Below are 19,531 nucleotides of genomic sequence, written 5' to 3' on the forward strand. Positions count from 1 at the left end.
ATGCATGGGCACGACTGGGGGTCCGCCAAAGTACTGGGGAGTTATAATGCTCGCCATGACGACTGGGTGTTGTGGCGCTGCTTGGTGGGAAGGGTCGAGAGGCGCCAGGTCGGACGCTGTGGGAATTGGAACGAGGCAAGGACGGGACCAAGCAGTAATTGAAAGGCGAGAACAGAGATGGAGATGGATGTAATCCCGCAGTGTAGAATGCTCGGCGCCCTCCCTTTATAGCCGCCCCAGCGCTGCGCTCGACTGCAGAGTCCGAGCGGCCGCCGTGATCAAGCTTGAGGCGCGCTCCTTCAGCATCATCCTCCATTCATTCGCGCCCCACCGGCGGCAGCCTCGCGATGCACGCGTGCATTGGTTTGCTTGGTTGCTAGGCAAGGCAGCCGCTGTAGACCCCGCATCCGCGCATGTGCCAATGCACCATCGAGGAAGAGTCACGTTTCGTCGGATAATCGACCGCCGCAGCAGGTGCCGGAGGAAGCGGATGGCTAGGTTGTTCTTGCCCACATTTTTGAGCCTTGATGGGCTGATGAGATAGGGATTGGTTCCGCGCGGAAGGAGCTCACCGCATTTTTTGCACATTCCGCCCTGGTCGATGTTGCCTTCTGTTGTCTGCTCCTGCTGTTAAGTGAGCAAGTGCAGAAGGAGCACCCCACCCTTTTTCATCCCAAAGGAGTCCCAAGGTCTGGACTACTAGCCATTGGGCCCGGGCTTTCTGCAGGACCCCGCTCCGCTGGCAGCCATTACGAAGGCCAGCAGCGTGATTGCCATATCTGCCACTGATGGCTCGCCAAGGAAATAGGTAGTGCGGATGTTTCTGGTGATTCGCGGCTCCTGCCTGGCCGGGTACCTCAGCCAGATTGGCTGACGAACAGAGTTCCACTCTTCCACTCCCAGGTCGTCAGGAGGCAAGAGCAAGTCGCGTCAAGATAACAAAAGCAGCCAGAAGAAATGGTAAAATAATCGGGGAGGTAGAGCACATAAACTTGACAACGAACGTCACACAAGATGCAGCCGCTTTCGTGATGCGGTCCCAAATCCCGTCCCGTCTTTGGTATCGCACGTGAAGCCAGCGCCGGCAACAACTCAAATATGTTCAAATCAAACGATCAAATCTAGGCCGTATTATCAGTCAAATATACGATTTTTAAGGTCAAATCGGCTCAAATATGAAGCCCAAAATATTTAGACAGTGGTCAAATATTCCCATTGGCCAGGCCATTTTTAGGGCGGAGTTTTCGGATTTTCCTAGGTTCAGGGCGCTCTCTGCCTACGGCCAACCCTACATTTCCTTGCCCGCCCGGCATTTTCCTGGCCCGGGAAAATCTCTGCATGCCGTTGAAGCCGCAATGCAATTATTCCGACGTAAACAAACTGCCGAATTCTACCTTTCCGCCGAATCCTTCCATTCTTCAGCGATTTCCCTGCTTCCTTACGCCCGAATTACCGACAACATGCCTACCTCGACCGTTGAACCTACGACCTCTCCACAGGCCAAAAGCGAGCGTTTGACGCCACGAAGAGGCCATCGCGGCTCGCCGCGCAGTACAGCGAAGTGGTGGCGCATGACTTGAAAGACCCGAGAAGCATACAGGTCAAGGACTGGCCCACGATAAAAATAACACAGGGCATATACGTACCGGAGGCTTGGAGTGGAAAAAAGCCTTCTAGGTCGTCGTGGATCACCGAACACGGCCGTTGGCTTGCCCAGGTAGTCAACAAGGTAAACGACGAGGTTAGCGGGGTACGCAGAGACATAGCATGGTTGACGATACCTTCAACAACACCACGTGTTTGAAGAATCGGATACGAAAATGACCTTTCCCGGGCTTCAGGGCTTTTTTCCCACCTCAGGGGACCATTTTGATGACTTTTTACCTAATTTTGGTGGAGCGGAAGATGCCGTTAAACATCGTCAAATGAGACGCACTCAATCAAATCGAGCCTGGAGCCAGTCAAATATCCGGTTTTTGAGGTCAAATCCAAACAAATATAGCCTCATGTTTGAATCGTTTGATTTGTTGCCAGCGCTGCGTGAAGCGACCAGCCCCAATCCGCCCGTACGCGAACGTCAGCAAAGCTGCCAGGATAGGTTCGACGATCACGAAGGCCTTGGCGTGGTGCCCCTAGTCGTAGGTCACTTGTTCCAGGAGCAGAAAGGCAACACCCGCCGCCCGCAGCGCCGCCGCACCCTTCTCCGGGGCGTCAAACACGTACCAAGCCACGATTTGGAGCTCGGGTGTCGCCGCATCGGGATGACCGGGGTTTCTAATCTCGAGAGTGAAGTGCTGCATGGTGATGCTACGACCTGGAAGATTTTTTGACACTTCTGTATTAGTGTAGACAGGGGTGATGCGCGAGAGCCAGGACTACGAAGGGAGCGACGATAGGGTACCCGCATGAAATTTATTTTTCGACTCCAGGGCGCGGCTCGGTGATCTCCTCCAGAAGACGTCGAGTATCAGAGACCGCTGCCACATGCCTAAGATGGGTGTATCGCCAGTGGCGGCTTGATAGTGCTGCACGAGACCGGCCAGCGCGGGCAGTCGGCCACTCCAGAAGGTGAATTTGTGCCGCGAGAAGTTGGCCATCCAGTTCGACCATATCCGGGGGGGTTCTTCCAGCTGTTCCGAATCCGTGTCCTCGTGCAAGCGGGATTTGGCCTCCTGAGGCCTGTCCGTTTCTTTTGGAAGCGCACTAGGCGCGGGAGGTTGCAGATGACGGCGGGGATCCGCAGAAACTCGGCGCCGCACTCAGTTCGGTACGTCCCCGCACATTGCCAGTGCAACTCCGAGCCCATGCAGTACACGATCCGTGGCGCGAGCAGCTGCCCATGCAGTACACGATCCGTGGTGCGAGCAGCTGCCCCTGCAGCGCCCAGCCTCTCTTGCTGAGCTCTGTGCGCTGCGGTGCATGAATGGTGTTCGTCGGTATCATTCTCACGAGCGTTGTTGGCAATGATCCGCCGGAATCTGGCCCCTGCTGAGAATCGCCATAGCTGTGTTGGGGGCCAACAGTAAAGAAGCCAACATGGCTGTCACCCTCGTCGTCATCATCAAGCTCTCCCGTACCCCGCCATTCGAGCTCCGACGTGGCTGCACAAAGCACCCGTCGCTGCTCCCGGAGGTGTCCGAAGCCGCAATGGTCATGACGCTCCCGGCGTAGACGTCGTCTGAATGCTGTCTCTTTTCGAGACCAGCAATTTCAGTCCAGCGGCGACGCACCCAGTCGCAGAGGTAGCAGCCTGCCGCGCGCCCGAGGAAAGAAGGGACGGCATTGCTTTGTCACTAACTTGCCGTGGGTGGAGTTTGCTTCTTCACGGTCTTGGAGCGGAAACCATTTCGCGCAGTCTTGGCACAGCGGTAGTGAGCAAGAGCAGGGCTGAACAAGAGCAGGGCTGAATAAGAGCAGGGCTGAACAAGAGCGGGGCTGCTCATGAACTGGCCCGTGGGCATTTTCTGCGCCGCATGATGCGGGGGTTGGTGCCTTGGAGTTGGACCACGGGAGCCTGAGGCTGGCCCATTCCCGTTCGAATCTGCTTCCAATCAATCCTCCTCAGATATACATCTATATTGCATCATTAAGTCCTGGACGTGAATAGTCTTCTTTCTCTCACTCGACCCAGCGCGCCTTCATCCTGCACGACCATCAAACGTCTCTCAAGTTACTGTCCATAACTACCCCCTGTTCCTCACGTCAGCCCACAGTCGCAGTCCAAGCTACCTTATTTACAAGACATCGAGCTCCCAGTGTCGATCCAGGAGTCCCTCTGGTCTTTAGTCAGCCAGTGATTACATGCATATATCCCCAGACCCCTAAATGCGTATATCACTTTGGTCTGGCCGTATGGAATGTTTCATCGCGTGTCGAATCCGCAGCAGCCTAGGCCCGATTTAGCCGAAGCTTGTTGGAGAGTCGGCGGCCCAGGGGGCGTCGAGTCGTTGGCTTTGCGAATGCTTGGCGCCGCTCCCCACCAACTCGAGATAAAGCCCCCTCGAGTCTCCAACAAGCCTCCTCGAGTCTCCAACAAGTCCCAAAGTGTGTGCTTACTGAGCGCCACTCGCACCACAACCCAACACAGACAACGAGCTAACATGGCGCCCGTCAAAAGATCGCCAGCATCCAGTCTGCGCGGACACTCGCGGTCCGACTCGTCCTCGCCTTACCGCGGACAGCACAAAGCCGACCCCCCCACCATGGCCGACAAGAACCGGCTGCTCTCGCAGAAGCAAGTGCCGTCGTGGTACAGCGAGCCCTTCATCCACGGCGGCTACCGGCCCATCACCGAATCGGCGGCCTTCTGCCTGCGCAGCCTGACGTACCTGCACAACGAGACGGTCAACATCTTCTCGCACCTCGTGCCGGCCGCTGTGGCCCTGGCCCTGGCCAGCCTGGTGCCGTGGTACTTTGGAGCCCAGTTCCCGCGCGCCGCCGCCGCCGACCGTCTTGTTTTCCAGCTGTATCTGCTCGGCTCCGTGTGCTGCTTCGCCGCCTCGGCCCTCTTCCACACCCTCCTCTGCCACTCGGAGCGCTACCGCGACCTCTGGGTGCGCGTGGATTATGCGGCTATCCTCGCCCAGACTCTCGGGTGCTTTGTCTCGGGGATTTACTTCAGTTTCTATTGCGAGCCGCATCTGCAGCGCCTGTACTGGGCCATGGTGAGTGCCTGAGGAATTACTTGATTAATTACTTGATTGATTACTTGATGAATTACTTGATGAATTACTTGATTGATTACTTGATCAATTACTTGATTAATTACTTGATTAATTACAGTCAATTTCCCTGCCCCCCCAGCTTGAGACCGAGATGTTGACTTGACCCAGATCGGGACGTTGACGTCGATGTCGGCCTTCGTCGTCCTGAACCCTCGGTTCCAGAGCAGGGAGTGGCGCCCGCTGCGCGTCGGCAGCTTCGTGGCCACGGGCCTGTCGGCGTTCGCGCCCATCACCCACGCCGCCGTCATCTTCCCCTACGCCCAGCTCGACCAGCAGGCCGGCCTGCGCTACTACTACCTCGAGGGCGTGCTGCTGCTCATCGGCACATTCCACTACATGGTGAGTAGCTACTTACCTATTCCGGGTTTCGGTGTAGTGCTTTTCGAGACAGTAATTAGTAGCTGACTTTGCGGTCCCTGTCCCAGTCCCACCTGCCCGAGGCGTGGCGGCCGGGCGCGTTCGACATCTGGGGGTCGTCGCACCAGGTGTTCCACGTGCTGGTCGTGCTGTCGGCCCTGGCCCACCTGTGCGGCATTCTGTCGGCGTTTCGCTGGAACTATGAGAACCCGCGATGCCCGAGCCCGCATGTTGTCTGGGGGCTGGGGGGTTTTTGATTTTCTTTGCGAGAGTCGTGTTGGTTAATTATTAGAATCGAGAGTCTTACTATGCGGGACGGCGAGGTGGGATTCATATGGTGGGTAATAATTAGACGCGTAATCACATGTCTACCTACCTAGGTAGGGGGACCGGTGGGTTAAATATTGGAGGGGGCGTATTAATGGGGATTGCACTGAAGAGAGCATTCAGCGACGAGTGTCTAGCATTGATACTTCAATCGAGACAGTGTGGGGGGTAATAAGGGGCTAGTCTTGTATCTGAGTACTATAATCAATGGTCGTTGTAATAACACTCCCCCTGGCCATATTGACTCTGAGGTTTGCAGCGACTGAGTGAATGGTATCCTGCCGTTGTCGAGAACTTCAGCAACCCCTCCGTCTCGTCCGCTTGGCCGTCAGCCCCGGGGAGTTCGGCGCCTCGTCTTCGAGCAACTTCGTATCCGTGTCAGGGGCCTTCTTCCGCTTCTTGATCAAAAGAGGACTATTGGACGGACGGCTGGTGCTTGGCTTCACGGGTTCCTTGTTTTCTGGCTCGACATTTTCTGGCTCGACATTGGCTGGCTGGACATTTGCTGGCTCGACATTTGCTGGCTTGATACCTTCCGGCCCAATGGCTGCTGTGTCCAAATCTGGGGAGCGCCTGCTTGATGCAGATAACCTTCTGCCCCAGTCCACGCCGGCAACCGCCTCTCCGTCTCCCTCTAGCCCCTCGGCGGCTTGGTCGGCGGCTTGGTCGGCGTGCCTGCCCGTGGCCAGCAAGGTCTGGGAGCGGTCCAGGCGAGCCGTGGCCGGGCGCCTCCACCTGACAACGGGCAGCCCGGGTCGAGGCACACATCCGGGTGCTACACCCACTTGTCCGGGCTGCCGACGAGGCCGGCCTCGTCTAGCAGCTGTAGCAGCTGCAGCGGCCGCGGCGGCTGGTATGACGGGTCGCGCGTGATGATCTCGTGCAGCGTCAGCACGAGGCCCTTGGCGTCATTGCGCCCGGCCAGCTCGCCTCTGAAGCGCTGCCGGCCGAAACCGCGCATCTGGGCGCCCATCTTGCCGGCCACGCTGAAGTCGTAGTACAGCAGCACGTCGTTGGTCGCGGCGTCGGCCAGCAGATTGCGCGGTGCCACGTCGTGGCGGGCGATACCGTGCGTGAAGTTGAGGTCGCCGAAGGCGCGCATGAGCTGGCGCAGGTACTTGAGCTTAAAGCAGCGCGACTGGTCGTCGTCGTACACGTCCATGGCCCGCTCGCCAGGAAGCCCATAAGTTGACGGACCGTCGCAGAAGAATCTGATTTCAGGGGGGATCATGGTTTCATGCTGGCCATTACCGCGAGTAGGGTAACTAATCAGAGGCAGCTCAGTGTAAAAGTCGGGATAGACGCAAAATGAAAGAATTCTTTGACCGAGGTGGTCGCGCTGTCACATGTGCTTCCTTTGGCAGTACCTGATTAACACTGAGGCTTCGGTTATGCCAATCAGGGACTTCGTTTTCATTCTCAGCTGCTGTAGGGCCAGATACTAGATCGATATGAGATGACTGCGGTTATTGGGGTAACTGGTAACTAGAACAGCAGGAGAGAAGTCAGCGATAGTGAGCGTATCGGACGATGAGAGGGGAGGGAAGTAGGCTTTTATCTCATCCTTGGGTGCGGGCCTGCATTCTAAGCCTAAACACTAAACCTCGCTTTTCTTTATTTCCTAAGTCGCACTGTTCAAATCACTACTTTCACTTGTATGGTGCCAGTTGGTTCATCATCGTACTGGTGACGATTGCGGTTGTCCGGCCATGGGCTACGGAAGGAAGGGTGGATATGGAGTTATGGGATTTTATTTTTCCATGATGGGTGCAAGGCCGACACTTACCGCCAAGCCACTACTATGGTACCATCAGGCCCAACCCGAATCACGGGCCTATGCTGGAGATGTGGCGTGGGACAGTGGCAATTCCTGCACTTGGGGCGATAGAGTTCAACGTGAGCCGGCTATTCCGATGCTACAAAACTGCAGAGATGTGGCAGCAACCAAACTCTTCACCTTCTCATCAGTCTAGCACTCTTCTCCAGGAGCAGTCGACCTTGCGCCAACAGACAGGCAAACCGCCACAATGGCGAGCTACATTCCCACGAGGGCCTTCTCGGTGAGAATGCGTCCCGTTCTCAGCCAAAGGCCCAAGCCGTCCACGACTACCAGACTGACATGATTACCATTGCCGCGTGGTAGGAAACAGTCTACTGCCTGCAGCACGTAGTCGACAACGCGGGGTTGCTATATTCAGGCGACGGCAAGCTCCGCGACGTTGACGAAAAGCTCGTAGACTTTTACCTGCGCAAGCTCGAAGCCTTCCCCTTGGTGCACGCCGGCATGATCTGGCGGACCCACGCCATGGGCGTCCTCAAGTCTGTTCCCCCCAGCGAGCGAGAATACGCCATCAACAAGCCAGACTACCAGTCCCATGCCCGGGCCCGCCTCCTCCTAGAGACGTACCAAGAGATTCTCGACGAAAAAGCCGCCGTCGCCGCCAACGCCGTCGCCAGCAAACCCCTGGCTTCCAAAGACAGCAGAACCGCGGGCGCTGCCTCCTCGGCGGCCGAGGAGTCGACTGCTCGCGCTGCTTGGGCTACACGGGGGCCGGCCGTGGCCAGCGACAATGGCGGGTGCACGCTGCAGTACTCGTCGACGGGGTCCGGGCCAGCGGCGGACTGGGTGTGGGTGGAGAGCAAGCCGACGCACCCCACGCGCTCCATGCCGTGCCGGCCGGGCTGCGACGCCGACGCGTTCCCCCGGCTGGCCTCCTTTGCCACGCCGACCGAGGTGGGAGAGTTCTTCGAGGTCGTGGCTACGAATGGGCGCATGGATTGAGAGCCGCGTGTTCTGGAAAAGGAAATTTGGGGTTTGACTGGGCGGGAGACACTGGCGCGCTGACGAGCGTGCGTGTCGGGTGTTATTAGGTAGGGAGTGTGAGTCTTTGTGTCGGCGAAGGGAACCAGGGCCGAGTCGACAATGGCCCAGAAAGATAAGCAAACAAAAGAACACACGGTCCAATCAAGCTTCATCAAAGCCGTGAAGGCGTGAAATATTTACTAGATGAAGAGAAAAAAGTTGAAATGCAAGGTCAAAAGGGATGAGCAAGCAAACCTTGCTAGTTCCTCTGATTTGAAGTTTGTTGCAAGCGGACCAGCTGCCGACAAGAGCTCCTTGAACCCCTTTCCCCATGCAGCACCCCAAAAACCAAAGCCTAAATCATGTCGATGACATATCTGCCGCAGCCGGCCCCAGACGGGCACCGAGTCCGCGCTCACAAATGGCACGGTCCAAAGCGAGTTCCACGGGAAGTCGGCCTTCCACGGTCCGGGATCCCCGCGCCAAACTGCTCGCTGGCCATCTCCTCGCGGCACTCCCAGAACAGCTGCGATGCCGCCCCACTGGTAGGTCAGGGCTGCGTAGGGGTATGAGGTTTTGGTGTTTTGCTCGGGCGGGTGTGAATTAGATATCTACCTCGCCAATAGTAATGTAAGGAAAAGGACACTCACCTCGCCAGCCACCTGTCAACGCGCACTCCCTTACACGGGTTGACCGGCTGGCACCAACGGGCCAGATCACTGCCGGCTGGCATGAGCCACTAAGCCCATACCGGGCGCCTTGTGTCACAAGCACATTCGGGACCCAGCCCCTGAGCATGTATATAAACAATGGCCCTCGACCTCTCCTTTGCGAGGGCCAGGTTGAAGTCTTACGCCAATACCAGTCATTGCTCACCTTTCTGTTGTCTTCACTGTGACCACCTTGATCAGGCGTACCTGCCTTCTCTTACAATTAATAGCTTTCAAAACGGAGGCCCAAAAATAGTCCTAATAGCTCAGCGTATTCACCCCCCTGATGCGGTAAAACCGAAAGCGATGCAAAAAAGATGTAAAAGTGATGATTCGTTTAAGCTTGGTGGGCGCGGGGCATTTCCCAAAGGTTGGAAACCCCAGACCCCACTAATGTCACGTGCTAACATGGCCCGTGCCCTAGCGTGGGTCTAACCCGATGCGTCCGGCTAGCGCCAAACGCCATCAGTGGGGCTCCCACCAGCGCTTCTACGAAATGAAACTATTTACATTTTTTTGTGCATCACCCCCGTTTTAAAAGTTTTATAATCTCATCCTGTACTTAATGCTATTCTTCTCTAGTAACGCAATCTACCACCTAGCGAGCCACACCACCTTGGCGAGCCAAATTCCCCACTTCCCCGGCCCCCCTAACTTACAACAAAATATCCCCACCAACAACTACTTATTCTTACAAACTCGAGCGTTGTGATCCAGGGCAGCACAAATACTACACTTTGGAGGGGCTCGACGGCGTTTTTGGCCATTCTGGCCGCCTTGGGCTCGCATAGGAGCCTCTGCACCACCTTAGTCAACACTACTACCTCGGGCCGGCCTACCACCCTCTGTACTGCCCGAGCCAGCTGTACTATCTTGACCGGCCTGGCTGGCTTGGCTATCGAGGTGGCTAATCTTAGCCAGACCCTCTGCAATAGTAAGGGTACCTCCTTTGGTTATATATCGTCGGTGTTGCTTCCTCTGCTTCCTCCGTTGGTTTTCTTCTCGCAAGATTCGATTCTGAGAGGCCTAGTGGTCGGGCTTGTATATATAAAATAAGAAAATCGAGTTTATCAATATAGTTAACCCCAGCAAAGAGTTTTTGTTGTACTAAGCTGCCGTAGACTGATTTGAGTGGTGAAAACAGGCAGCGTCGAGTGGTTGGCATAGGTGAGAGGAGTGTGGTGGCATTTGCATGACAATAATCTTATTATCTCGACAATTTTGGTCAAAGGCTGGGGCGACGTGACTGCCATGACCATCAAGAATTAGAAGTCGGTATTGGCCTACAGCTCGCCGTCGAGTATTTGGATCAAAGATTTTGGTTAACCACTCAAAGCAGTGATCATCATCAGTCCAACCCTTCTTACTAACTCCAATTGACCAATCGCTCGGCGCACCGCAAGAGTACCACTCAACTTGATGAACTTTGCCGGGTAGGATAATTTTAGGTGGTAAGGCCCATCCTTTACAATTGACAGCCTCGATGACTGTTGCCCACTCCCGATTTCCTGGCTGGGCCACCATTGGCCGACCTTTGCGGTCAGCCCGGGTAAGTACTTTTGCTGTACGGGCTACGCCAAGTTGGAACCCAGTTTCATCGAAATTGTAGATATCCTCGTCTACAATGCCATACTTTTGTATAGCCTTCTTGACTCGCTCAAACCACTGCCCAAGAAGTACTGGGTCTTCACACTGGGCACGTCGGTAGTCGTAACAGCGAGAATACCGGGGCTTGATCGCATCGTAGCGTTCGATGAATCGTTGGGTCCAGGTCGGGCCTACCGGCTTTCCACCACGACTTGCCAGCAATAAATTGGCCATACGGCGTGTATAGTCGATTGCCGGGGACATACCACGCTCGTCCATTGATAGGATCCACTATACTAGAGCAGTCTCCTCGGCTACCGATAGCTTTCGGTTATTGACTTGTGTATTGTACCGAGGTCGTGTACCACGTAGCCGCGCAGACAATGTCTGGTGGGGGTACATTGTAGACCGTTGCAGCCTGTCGCATCGACTTGCACTGGCTCTGTTGGTAAGCCTTGACGGCTAATTGAACCCTTTGGGGGGTATTAAGCAATTGGTTGTCTTCGGTCATTGCTGCAGCTGTGGTGATAGGCACGCGTGCGGGTCGTGTTTTGGTGGAGAATTTTGGCTCGCCAAGGTGGTGTGGCTCGCTAGATGGTAGATTACGTTACGGGAAATAAGAGGTAGCTCGTTCGGCCCTACTATCTACCGCGCGACTATTCTCTCTTATATCCCTTATATCCCTACCTCATTATCACTAGCCAAGCCTTCTATATTTCTTATATACCTTATTACTATTATTTTACGTAGTACTTTAATTTATACCATACGTACTTGTATAATACCGAGGAGTACGGAACATGGGGGGCCAAAAGTCTTCGTCACATTCCTTACGTAAGCTCCTAGGCCCACAGTACCAAAAAACCCACATAATCACCACCAGTAAACTACCCTGTAAGGTCCGCTAGGTTGACTTACCTTCCTCAACACACGAATTTTATCGCCAATTCAAACCAACCTGCAAACTGAAAATCAAGCCGCATATGCATAAGAAACTTCGGCGCATTCGAATAAAGCTATTTACATCATTTTTTGACGACTTGCGGTATTCTAAATTGAACCGCCGTAATTCGGTCTCCGCTTTCCACTGAGCATAGTCTTCGGCTTCATGCTTTTCGTTATAGGCATCCATCATATCCTTATACTTTTGCTTCATCTTTGCTGATTCCTTTGGCCAACAGTAATAAGGACCTCTCTTCTCCCAGGTAAAGCAGGCCCAAAACATAAAGGCCATAAAGCCTTTCCAACGACGGTAGATGCAACTGTGGAAGTTCTTTTCCCACACACGGCGCCAAATCCTTCCTCCTTTTTCCACGCGTTGCACCGAGTACAACAGAGGTCTCGTCGCTCCATGCTACTTTCTTCCAGTCTTCGAGGGTCCAGTTACGAACCCGCATGGCGAATTCAGGCCTTTTTATCTTTTGGGCTTTGTTCAGGCCGGGCTTCATTGTGGGCTTGACTGAGCTGAATCCCTTGCGCTTGAGCCACCGTAGTGTCGTCCGCCGACTTGGAACCTTAGCCCTGGGGATGCCCTCTATTTTTTTGGCAATTCGGTCAGCCAATTCGTAACTTGAGCATGAACGCGAGTTGAAATCCTTCGTAATCACCTCTTCAATGGTCTGGTCTTCCAAGTCCCCTATTACGGGCGGCCGGCCACTTCGAGAACCACTCGTAACATGACGGTCTACTATTTTACCGCCCGCGATATACCCTCTTTTCTTTGCCTTCGTTAATAGGCTATTGAATGTGGTTCTTTTGAGCCCTGTGAGGGCCTCGATTGTTGGAAACTTGACGCCATTCGCATATAGGGTCAAAGCCTGTACTCTCTCTGCAATAGTAGATTCTTTGCGGTGGACCGTAACCATTGTGCCGTTGAGTTGTAGTGGATTCGTCGGGAAGTACTTTGTCTAGTTATCTGTGAGTAAATATACTTCTCGGTTAATCTGCACGGCTTCTTGGGACGCACCTAGCCGAACCTGCGCTCTGAAACATCACCACTTCGAATTCGGCTTCAATTTTGGGGTGGATGGGTGAATTCCAAGACACAAGTTTGGCATAACTAATGCAAAACGCTAGTAAAATACAGTGCAAACGACTTCCACTCGGCCTCTCACACGGATTCAGGGGACCCCGGCACCCTGGCGAGTGACGAAGACTATTGGCCCCATGTTCCGTAGATAAAGCTAGTAACGAGGCGGAGGCGGTTAATAAGCTGTAGTAACTAGAGCTACTTATATCAGGCGATACCCTACCGGAACCAATAGAAGACATAGCTACCCTGGAGTAGATATAGTAGGCGTTGAACGCGGCGGACTCGTAACTCCTGCCTCATGCCCCACCCAGCCGTGCCCCAACGCCCAGCACGATTTCGACGTCGGGCAGGGGCACGATGGGCGGCACCTTGGCCGGGTCGAGCGGCAGCCCGTCGGGCCCAAAGCGCTGCGCATTCATGTTGAGATTCCTCGAGTCACGCACCGCCTGGCCCGCTCTGCGGAGCATGACCGCATTGTATTCGGCCACGGCTTGGCGCACGGCCGCCACGTCCTCGAACCTGTCCCCGGCAGCCAGGGCGCCGAGCGCCTTGCCCAGCACGAGCGAGTCGACGAGGGTGTGGTAGCCTCCCTCGCCCCGGAAGGGCATCATGGCGTGGGCGGCGTCTCCCATCAGCACCACACGGCCCGGCGGCAGCGACTCGGCGTCGAGCTGCACGTCGCGCCAGACGTGCGTCTCGTGCTTGATCTGGCCGGGCGCCGTCAGCTCGAAGATCTCGCGCTGCTTGGCCGGCAGCCCGCGCGTCGTCTGCAGCACGTGTGCCAGCTTCTGCTCTCCCGTCGCCGCGCGCAGCCAGTGGTCCTCGCTCGCAATGTCGCCGTCGAACTGCATCAGGTTCCAGTAGAAGCGCGCCGACTCCCCGTCCGCCGCCACGTAGTGCAGCCCCGTGAACGTCACGAAGCCGAGGTCCGGCCGGATGCACATGTACCCGCTGTGTCCGAGAGCTAGCTGCCGCTTGAGCGCCTCGCCCGACAGGTCCAGCTGCCCGATGACCGTTGCCAGCGGGACCACCTGGAGCAGGTCGCTGCTGGGTCGGTTGAGGAGGTGCTGCCGCACTAATGATTGCCAGCTTTTGCTCAGCAACGGCTATGGCCTCCTTGCATTAAGCAACGGGTAATACTTGCACTTCAACCTCTGGAGAGAAAAAAAAGGGGGGGGGGCGGGGGGCGGGGGGGCGCAATCTCGCCTACCAATGCTGTTGATCCCGTCCGCCCCGATGAGAATGTCACCGTGGGCGCTACCACCATCCTCAAACTGGACAGAGACGCCGTCGTCGCTATTATCGATGCGCGTCACGCGCTTGCCCCACTGGATGGGGATGTTGGTCGACAGCCAGCGGCGCAGACGGCTGCGTTCGGCGCGGATGAGCGGCTGGTCGGGCGAATCCTTATCGACGGCGAGAATTAAATAAGTAATTATTTTGCCCCTTTTGCCCTATATCAAAACAGGGCAGTCGCCGCCCTGGCAACACACACGCGCGCACACACACACACACACACACACACACACACCTGAAACCCAACACGCTCCTCCCGCCCCGGCGGCCACAGCGTGATCTGCGCCGGGAGCTTCAGGGGCGCCAGATGGTCGACCGAGGCGCGCAGGTCGGGCAGGTCGGCCGGATACGAGTCCACCAGGGCGTCGACGATGCTGGCGCGTAATTAGCCACTTGCTCGTCAACACGCCACGCCGCCCATGAGCACCACAGCCCAGCGCCCTTTGCCAATTTCAGGAGGCAGAGAGAGAACGGCGTCGCTTACGAGTAGAGAGCAATGGCCCAGCCCTGGAACCGCGCGTCGGCGTCCGTGTCGCGTTCAAAGATCTCAAACGAGATGCCCTGCTTGCGCAGGGTCTGAGCTAGGCTAAGCCCGCCCAGCCCCGCTCCGACGATCAGAACGTGCATTTTTGGGGCAACGTCTTTCTTCTTCTTCTTCTTCTTCTTCTTCCTTTTAGGCTGTCTTGGCGATGGTTGCGATGCTGAAAGAAAATTGGGCTGGCTGGTGCCAACAAAGAGAGAAGGACATGCGACGGCCGGAGTTTCGAGCCAACAGACGTGGCCATGAAAGTCTACTCAGAGCGCCTTTTTCTCAGTACCTACAGACACTAGGTAGCTAGGTACTGAGGGTGGACTCTCTTCCCCTTGCGTGGTTAGTAATTACTGGCTACTGGCTTAGGAGGTTGCTTGTCATTCGCCGAATGCCGGGCCGGGGACCCTCGAAAGGGGCGTACTTTCCCACCGATTCGCATTTCACTATCTTCGCAGCAATAGAGCTTCCATCTTCTCCAAGTGCATACAATTGGCACCGAATCTTGAGATGACCGAACAAGAAAAGTCGCCGAATGACTGCGTAAGCGAGAACGGCAGCGCGGATAACCGCATGGGTGGGGCGGAAAGTCGCCGAGGTCTTGGAGGCCCGGATGAACCGACCGCCGGCCACCCATTATCGGCACGGCTGCTCGATTACGCCGTCAGATACGCAGACAATGCCCTTCGGTGTTTAGGGAGAGGCAGTGACACAGTGAGTTGATGTTCGGATGTGAGGTTGACGGTTGTAGGTTGACGGTTGTAGGTTGACGGTTGTAGGTTGACGGTTGTAGGTTGACGGTTGTAGGTTGACGGTTGTAGGTGACGGCTGTGGGTCGTGAAAGCGCAAGGTCTAATACGGGAAGCCAGCAATGATCTACAGCCACTGTCTGCCAGCTCCCGAGTTCCATCTGACGATAACAACTTCACATTCTAACAACCCCCAATTCTGTGCCATACCTCCCAGCCGATCGCCAACATGACCCAGACCGGCCCAGCAGCCCCGGCCCCAGCCCCGGCCCCAGCCCTCCCGCTGATCGACCTGAGCCCCTACCTCGCCCCGCAACACCCAGGGGACCGGGAGCGCGTGGTGGAGCAGGTGCGCGAGGCGGCGCGGCAGCACGGCTTCTTCCAGGTGACGGGCCACGGCATCCCGCTGGAGCTGCAGCGCGACCTGGTGCGGTGCATGGACAAGCTCTTCGGGCTGCCGCGCGAGGCCAAGCTCGCCATGTCGTTCCTCGAGAACCCGTGCCGGCGCGGCTACGAGGCGGCGGGCATGTCGCTGCGCGAGGGCGACGCGCTGCCCGACGCCAAGGAGTGCTTCTTCCTGGCGCGCGACGACCCGGCCGTCGAGCTGTCGGGCTTCTTCGGCCCCAACGTGTGGCCGCCCGACCTGCCCGACGGCGACTTCCGCCGGCCCGCGCAGGCCTACTACGAGCACAGCGTCGCGCTGGGCAAGACGGTGTGGCGCATCCTGCTCGAGGGGCTTGGCCAGCCGGGCGACCTGGTCGAGGCCTTTGCCGCGCGGCCCGTCGTGCCCATGAAGATGATCCGCTACCCGCCGCACCGCACCGTGCGGGCGGGCCAGCTGGGCATCGGCGCCCATACCGACTTTGGCGGCGTCACGGTGCTGTTCCAGCAGCCCGGCAAGGACGGGCTCGAGGTGTGGGACGACGCGCGCGCCGCCTGGATCCCCGTGCCCGCGCTCGAGGACGTCTACGTCATCAACTGCGGCGACATGGTGCAGCGCTGGTCCGCCGGCGCGTACAAGAGCGCGCGCCACAGGGTCCTCAACAAGGCCGACGGCGAGCGTCTGTCGTGCGCCACCTTCTGGCACGGCGACATCAACGCCAGCAACCCGCTGCGGCCCCACGATCCCGACCGCGAGACGGTCGGCCAGCTGCTGGTCAAACGCTTCCGCAGCCAGTATTCCATAACCAAAGAGGCAGTAGCTCAGGTTGGCTTGGTTTGAGGGAGCAAAGGCAGGAGCCCGTGTCGAGAGCTGTTGGTGTGGGGTTTGGTCTCAGACAGCCACGGGTTCGATATTTTCACACAAGATTATGATTATTCCAGTGCAGTTGCAACCGTGAGAGCTCCCGTGGCCCTGTCCAGTATAATATCATGCACCTTGCAAGCGTTGGTAAGATGCAGGTGTCATATTGTAGGTGTCATGTTGTAGGTGTCATATTGTAGGTGTCATGTTGTAGGTGTCATATTGTAGGTGTCATATTGTAGGTGTCATATGAGGAATAGTGAGCAGTGGCAAGGGCGGTTGGTACTATACGCCCCGATACCCCAAAGCCCCTTTCAAGTTTTGGTCCTGTAAAAGGAATCCGAATCACTTTTGCATTAATTACATTCTACAAGACAAGGTCGTTCAAGAACATCCACAACGCGGCCACATTTCGAAATGAAACAGCATTATTTGCTTGATTACGAGAAGGCAAGAAAAGCTCCCTCACAGTCCAAAAAAAAAAAAAAAGAAAACGAGCAGGTGACTACCTAATTACCCCACCCCAGAACGTCACGACTCGGAAGAACACAGAGTGCAAGGGTATCAAGTCGACCAAGCCGGCAGCTTTGACGTTTCACATCCCAGGCCGCTTTTGTCCCCAGCCATTCATTAGAGCCCCGCGCCCCCCCCCCCCTCTCTAAAACACAGCAGCAGCCGCCCTCACCGGTACTCGCTCGTCGGACGCAGGCCCAGGCCGCTCTTCTCGTAGGCCATGTCGACCATGCGCATCTGGGCGGTGGAGTCTTCGCCCAAGACCCAGAACTGGGTCCTGCGGCCCTTGACGCGGTTGACAAACTCCTCGAGCTGCCAGCGGTATGACATCCACCAGGGCTCGCCTGCGGGGGCGGCGTCGGCGAACTCGGGGCCGGCGTCGCGGTACGTGTAGGCCTTGTGCGACTGCGTCTCGGTCCAGGTGCGCAGCGGGCGGCCGTCGGCCTTGTTGCGCACCACGTACGTGTCCTTGACGTCGATGCGGTGCCACAGCACGGCGTGGATGAAGCCGTGCAGCGTGACGACGCGCGTGCGCGCCTTCTCCTGGCCCTCGGGCAGCGGCTCGCCGGCCTTGTCGTCGGCCGGCAGCACCACCTCGCGGTGGGTGACGCGGGCCTCGGACGGCTTCCACAGCAGCGGCCCGCGCAGCGTCGACCGGGCGTCGCCGAGCCCGCCGTTGGGGAAGCGGAACTGGGCGGCGAAGTCGGTGTCGCAGCGGTCGTGCACGCCGTCGCCGAACACGTGCGTGTCGCAGGCCACGCACTCGACGGGGTCGGCGCCGAACACCATGCGCAGGATGCCGAAGTTGTACGTGCCCAGCATCATCATGCTGCCGCCGCCCATGGCGTAGTTGAACTCGATGTTGTCCTTGGCCGTCAGCCACGACGACACCATCGAGTCCGTGTGCGCGTGCACCACGTCGGCGGGGCTGACAAAGGTCAGGAACTTGTGCACCGCCGGGTGGAAGCGGTTGTGGAACGCCTCGAGCACCACGGGCGCGTCGGCCTGCTCCTTGGCGAGCTGCGGCAGCCCGAACAGGATCGCCGCCTCAGTCGCGTTGTTGACCGACGGCTTCTCGAGCAGCACATGCTTGCCCGCGCGCACCGACCGCACTGCCCACTCGTAGTGGAGGCTGTTGGGGAGCGGGATGAAGACGGCGTCGATGTCGGGGTCGTCGAGAATCTCTACAGCAGCACCGGGAGGAGGCAGTTTTAATTAGCCACGCAATCGTGTCGACTCGTCCAGGTTTGTTGGAAATTTGGGTAACAAGTGGGGGTGAAAACAAGATCTCGACTCTGGTTAACTAAATAAAAAAAACTTGCCTTGGTATGAGTCTCTGACAACGGGGATGCCGTGTTTCTTGGCAAACTCCTCGGCGCGGGTGCGGTCTCGGGCGGCGATGGCATGCACGACGACTTCCGGATGCGATTTGGCCGGTAGGATTAATGCCATGGGCCTGTTGGGTGGTGGTTTGGGGTGTCAATACCAGATTACAATCATGAACAGCACGTGGAGGAAGGCACTTACGCGATTTTGGCAGCTCCCAAGATGCCAAATCTGATAACGCCATCTTTCCTCTTTTCGACTGTCGGCGGAGCGAAAGCCGAGTAGACGCGGCTAAGCAGTGCGAACATGTTGGGCGGTGCTTCGTTTCGGGGCTCCTCTGTTGCTGCGCGATGTGAATAGCCAAGTCGACAGGATAGAAGTAGGCCGTGGCTCAAATTGCCACCCTCTCCCTTGCCGCAAGCGAATTCAGCATTATGAAGGGTTCGTCGGAGACTTTGACGGCTGTGCTTGCTGTATTGGTAAGGCAATCGACGGAATGCGGAACATGATGTTGGGGGCCGGGCGGGTCAATTGGGCCTAGCGCAGTTCTGGTCATTGCTTGTGCAGGGGGCGTAGGGCGGCGTAATGTTAGCCCGCAGGCATGCCACGAGGCGAAGAATGTCTCCGAACAGCACCACTAATCAATCCAGGAAGGGTGAAGCCAAGCGGGCCCGCCCCCCCTGAAACGTTGCCCCGCACTCGGGCCGTCTTAGCTCCAACTCAAAATTGACCTGATGGGAAGAGCGGGCCAATCACGCAGCAGCGAAGTGGCCGAGCTTGTCATTCAGCCCTACAAGCATTTTATTACAAATCTCGTCCACCTGGAGAGACGTCAAGACCTATACGGCCATCACACCACATGATGCAATATATTAGATTAATTTCTAAGGCGGCCGTAATTGCAACCGTACGACGCATCTCCGCTAGCCTTCAGCTTGTGAGCCTTCTCATCCTGCCCGTGCCGCACATGGACTCGGCAGCGGCGCTTTTAGTTGCCCCGCTCGACCAACATGTGTTGTGAAACCACACGAATCTGCGCCTCGCATAACGCATTTCGTGCCGTCTTCTTCCGGCTTTAGGTCTTTAGGGTTTCTTGCGAAAGAATGAAGTACCTAGTACGGTACGTAGCTGGTTTGGTACGTAGCTGGTCTGGTACGTAGCTGGTCTGGTACGTAGCTGGTTTCAATCTTCCTGCATCCTGTGCGATCCTCCTGCCGCTGCACTCCTCCTGCGTCGTTTTCTCGCCCCTTCGGATAGCGAGATTCTGTCTCGCGGGCCTTGGAGTCTAGCCGACGTGGGCAGTGGGATATGAGTGCCTTGCGGGCTTGGGTCTCG

At 56.8% G+C, this 19,531-nt stretch overlaps 7 protein-coding genes across 7 annotated transcripts; 2 read left to right on the forward strand and 5 right to left on the reverse strand.

The window, feature by feature from the left end:
* Positions 1-2,132: 2,132 nt before the first annotated feature.
* Positions 2,133-2,789, reverse strand: B0T26DRAFT_869776 (uncharacterized protein; the record flags this gene model as incomplete). Its single annotated transcript, XM_060447895.1, has 2 exons — positions 2,425-2,789; positions 2,133-2,307 (listed from the first exon to the last, which is right to left on the reverse strand). The coding sequence occupies exons 1-2, from the start codon at positions 2,595-2,597 to the stop codon at positions 2,133-2,135; spliced, it is 348 nt and encodes a 115-aa protein (XP_060301665.1). The 5' UTR covers positions 2,598-2,789.
* Positions 2,790-3,036: 247 nt separating this feature from the next.
* B0T26DRAFT_748972 (hemolysin-III related-domain-containing protein) lies at positions 3,037-5,338 on the forward strand (the record flags this gene model as incomplete). The annotated part of the gene is made up of 4 exons (XM_060445036.1): positions 3,037-3,167; positions 4,118-4,664; positions 4,833-5,063; positions 5,150-5,338. 4 exons carry the CDS (start codon positions 3,037-3,039, stop codon positions 5,336-5,338), a joined length of 1,098 nt encoding a protein of 365 aa, XP_060301666.1.
* Positions 5,339-5,495: 157 nt separating this feature from the next.
* Positions 5,496-6,639, reverse strand: B0T26DRAFT_768717 (uncharacterized protein; the record flags this gene model as incomplete). The annotated part of the gene is made up of 2 exons (XM_060446507.1): positions 5,496-6,083; positions 6,194-6,639. The coding sequence occupies 2 exons, from the start codon at positions 6,637-6,639 to the stop codon at positions 5,705-5,707; spliced, it is 825 nt and encodes a 274-aa protein (XP_060301667.1). The 3' UTR covers positions 5,496-5,704.
* A 1,783-nt stretch (positions 6,640-8,422) lies between these two features.
* Positions 8,423-9,688, reverse strand: B0T26DRAFT_800476 (uncharacterized protein; the record flags this gene model as incomplete). Its single annotated transcript, XM_060447001.1, has 5 exons — positions 8,423-8,753; positions 8,862-8,930; positions 9,088-9,128; positions 9,358-9,423; positions 9,617-9,688. The coding sequence occupies 5 exons, from the start codon at positions 9,686-9,688 to the stop codon at positions 8,627-8,629; spliced, it is 375 nt and encodes a 124-aa protein (XP_060301668.1). The 3' UTR covers positions 8,423-8,626.
* Positions 9,689-12,836: 3,148 nt separating this feature from the next.
* B0T26DRAFT_768723 (uncharacterized protein) lies at positions 12,837-14,694 on the reverse strand (the record flags this gene model as incomplete). The annotated part of the gene is made up of 4 exons (XM_060446508.1): positions 14,321-14,694; positions 14,072-14,210; positions 13,751-13,946; positions 12,837-13,615 (listed from the first exon to the last, which is right to left on the reverse strand). Exons 1-4 carry the CDS (start codon positions 14,461-14,463, stop codon positions 12,837-12,839), a joined length of 1,257 nt encoding a protein of 418 aa, XP_060301669.1. The 5' UTR covers positions 14,464-14,694.
* Positions 14,695-15,343: 649 nt separating this feature from the next.
* On the forward strand, positions 15,344-16,336 carry B0T26DRAFT_638233 (2OG-Fe(II) oxygenase; the record flags this gene model as incomplete). Its single annotated transcript, XM_060437015.1, has 1 exon — positions 15,344-16,336. The coding sequence occupies one exon, from the start codon at positions 15,344-15,346 to the stop codon at positions 16,334-16,336; it is 993 nt and encodes a 330-aa protein (XP_060301670.1).
* A 686-nt stretch (positions 16,337-17,022) lies between these two features.
* B0T26DRAFT_810653 (putative oxidoreductase) lies at positions 17,023-18,682 on the reverse strand. Its single transcript, XM_060447270.1, has 3 exons — positions 18,398-18,682; positions 18,193-18,326; positions 17,023-18,054 (listed from the first exon to the last, which is right to left on the reverse strand). The coding sequence occupies exons 1-3, from the start codon at positions 18,502-18,504 to the stop codon at positions 17,039-17,041; spliced, it is 1,257 nt and encodes a 418-aa protein (XP_060301671.1). The 5' UTR covers positions 18,505-18,682; the 3' UTR covers positions 17,023-17,038.
* Positions 18,683-19,531: the final 849 nt, after the last annotated feature.

The sequence above is a fragment of the Lasiosphaeria miniovina genome, assembly GCF_030549165.1.
Source record: "Lasiosphaeria miniovina strain SMH2392-1A chromosome Unknown B0T26scaffold_2, whole genome shotgun sequence".
NCBI lineage: Eukaryota > Fungi > Ascomycota > Sordariomycetes > Sordariales > Lasiosphaeriaceae > Lasiosphaeria > Lasiosphaeria miniovina.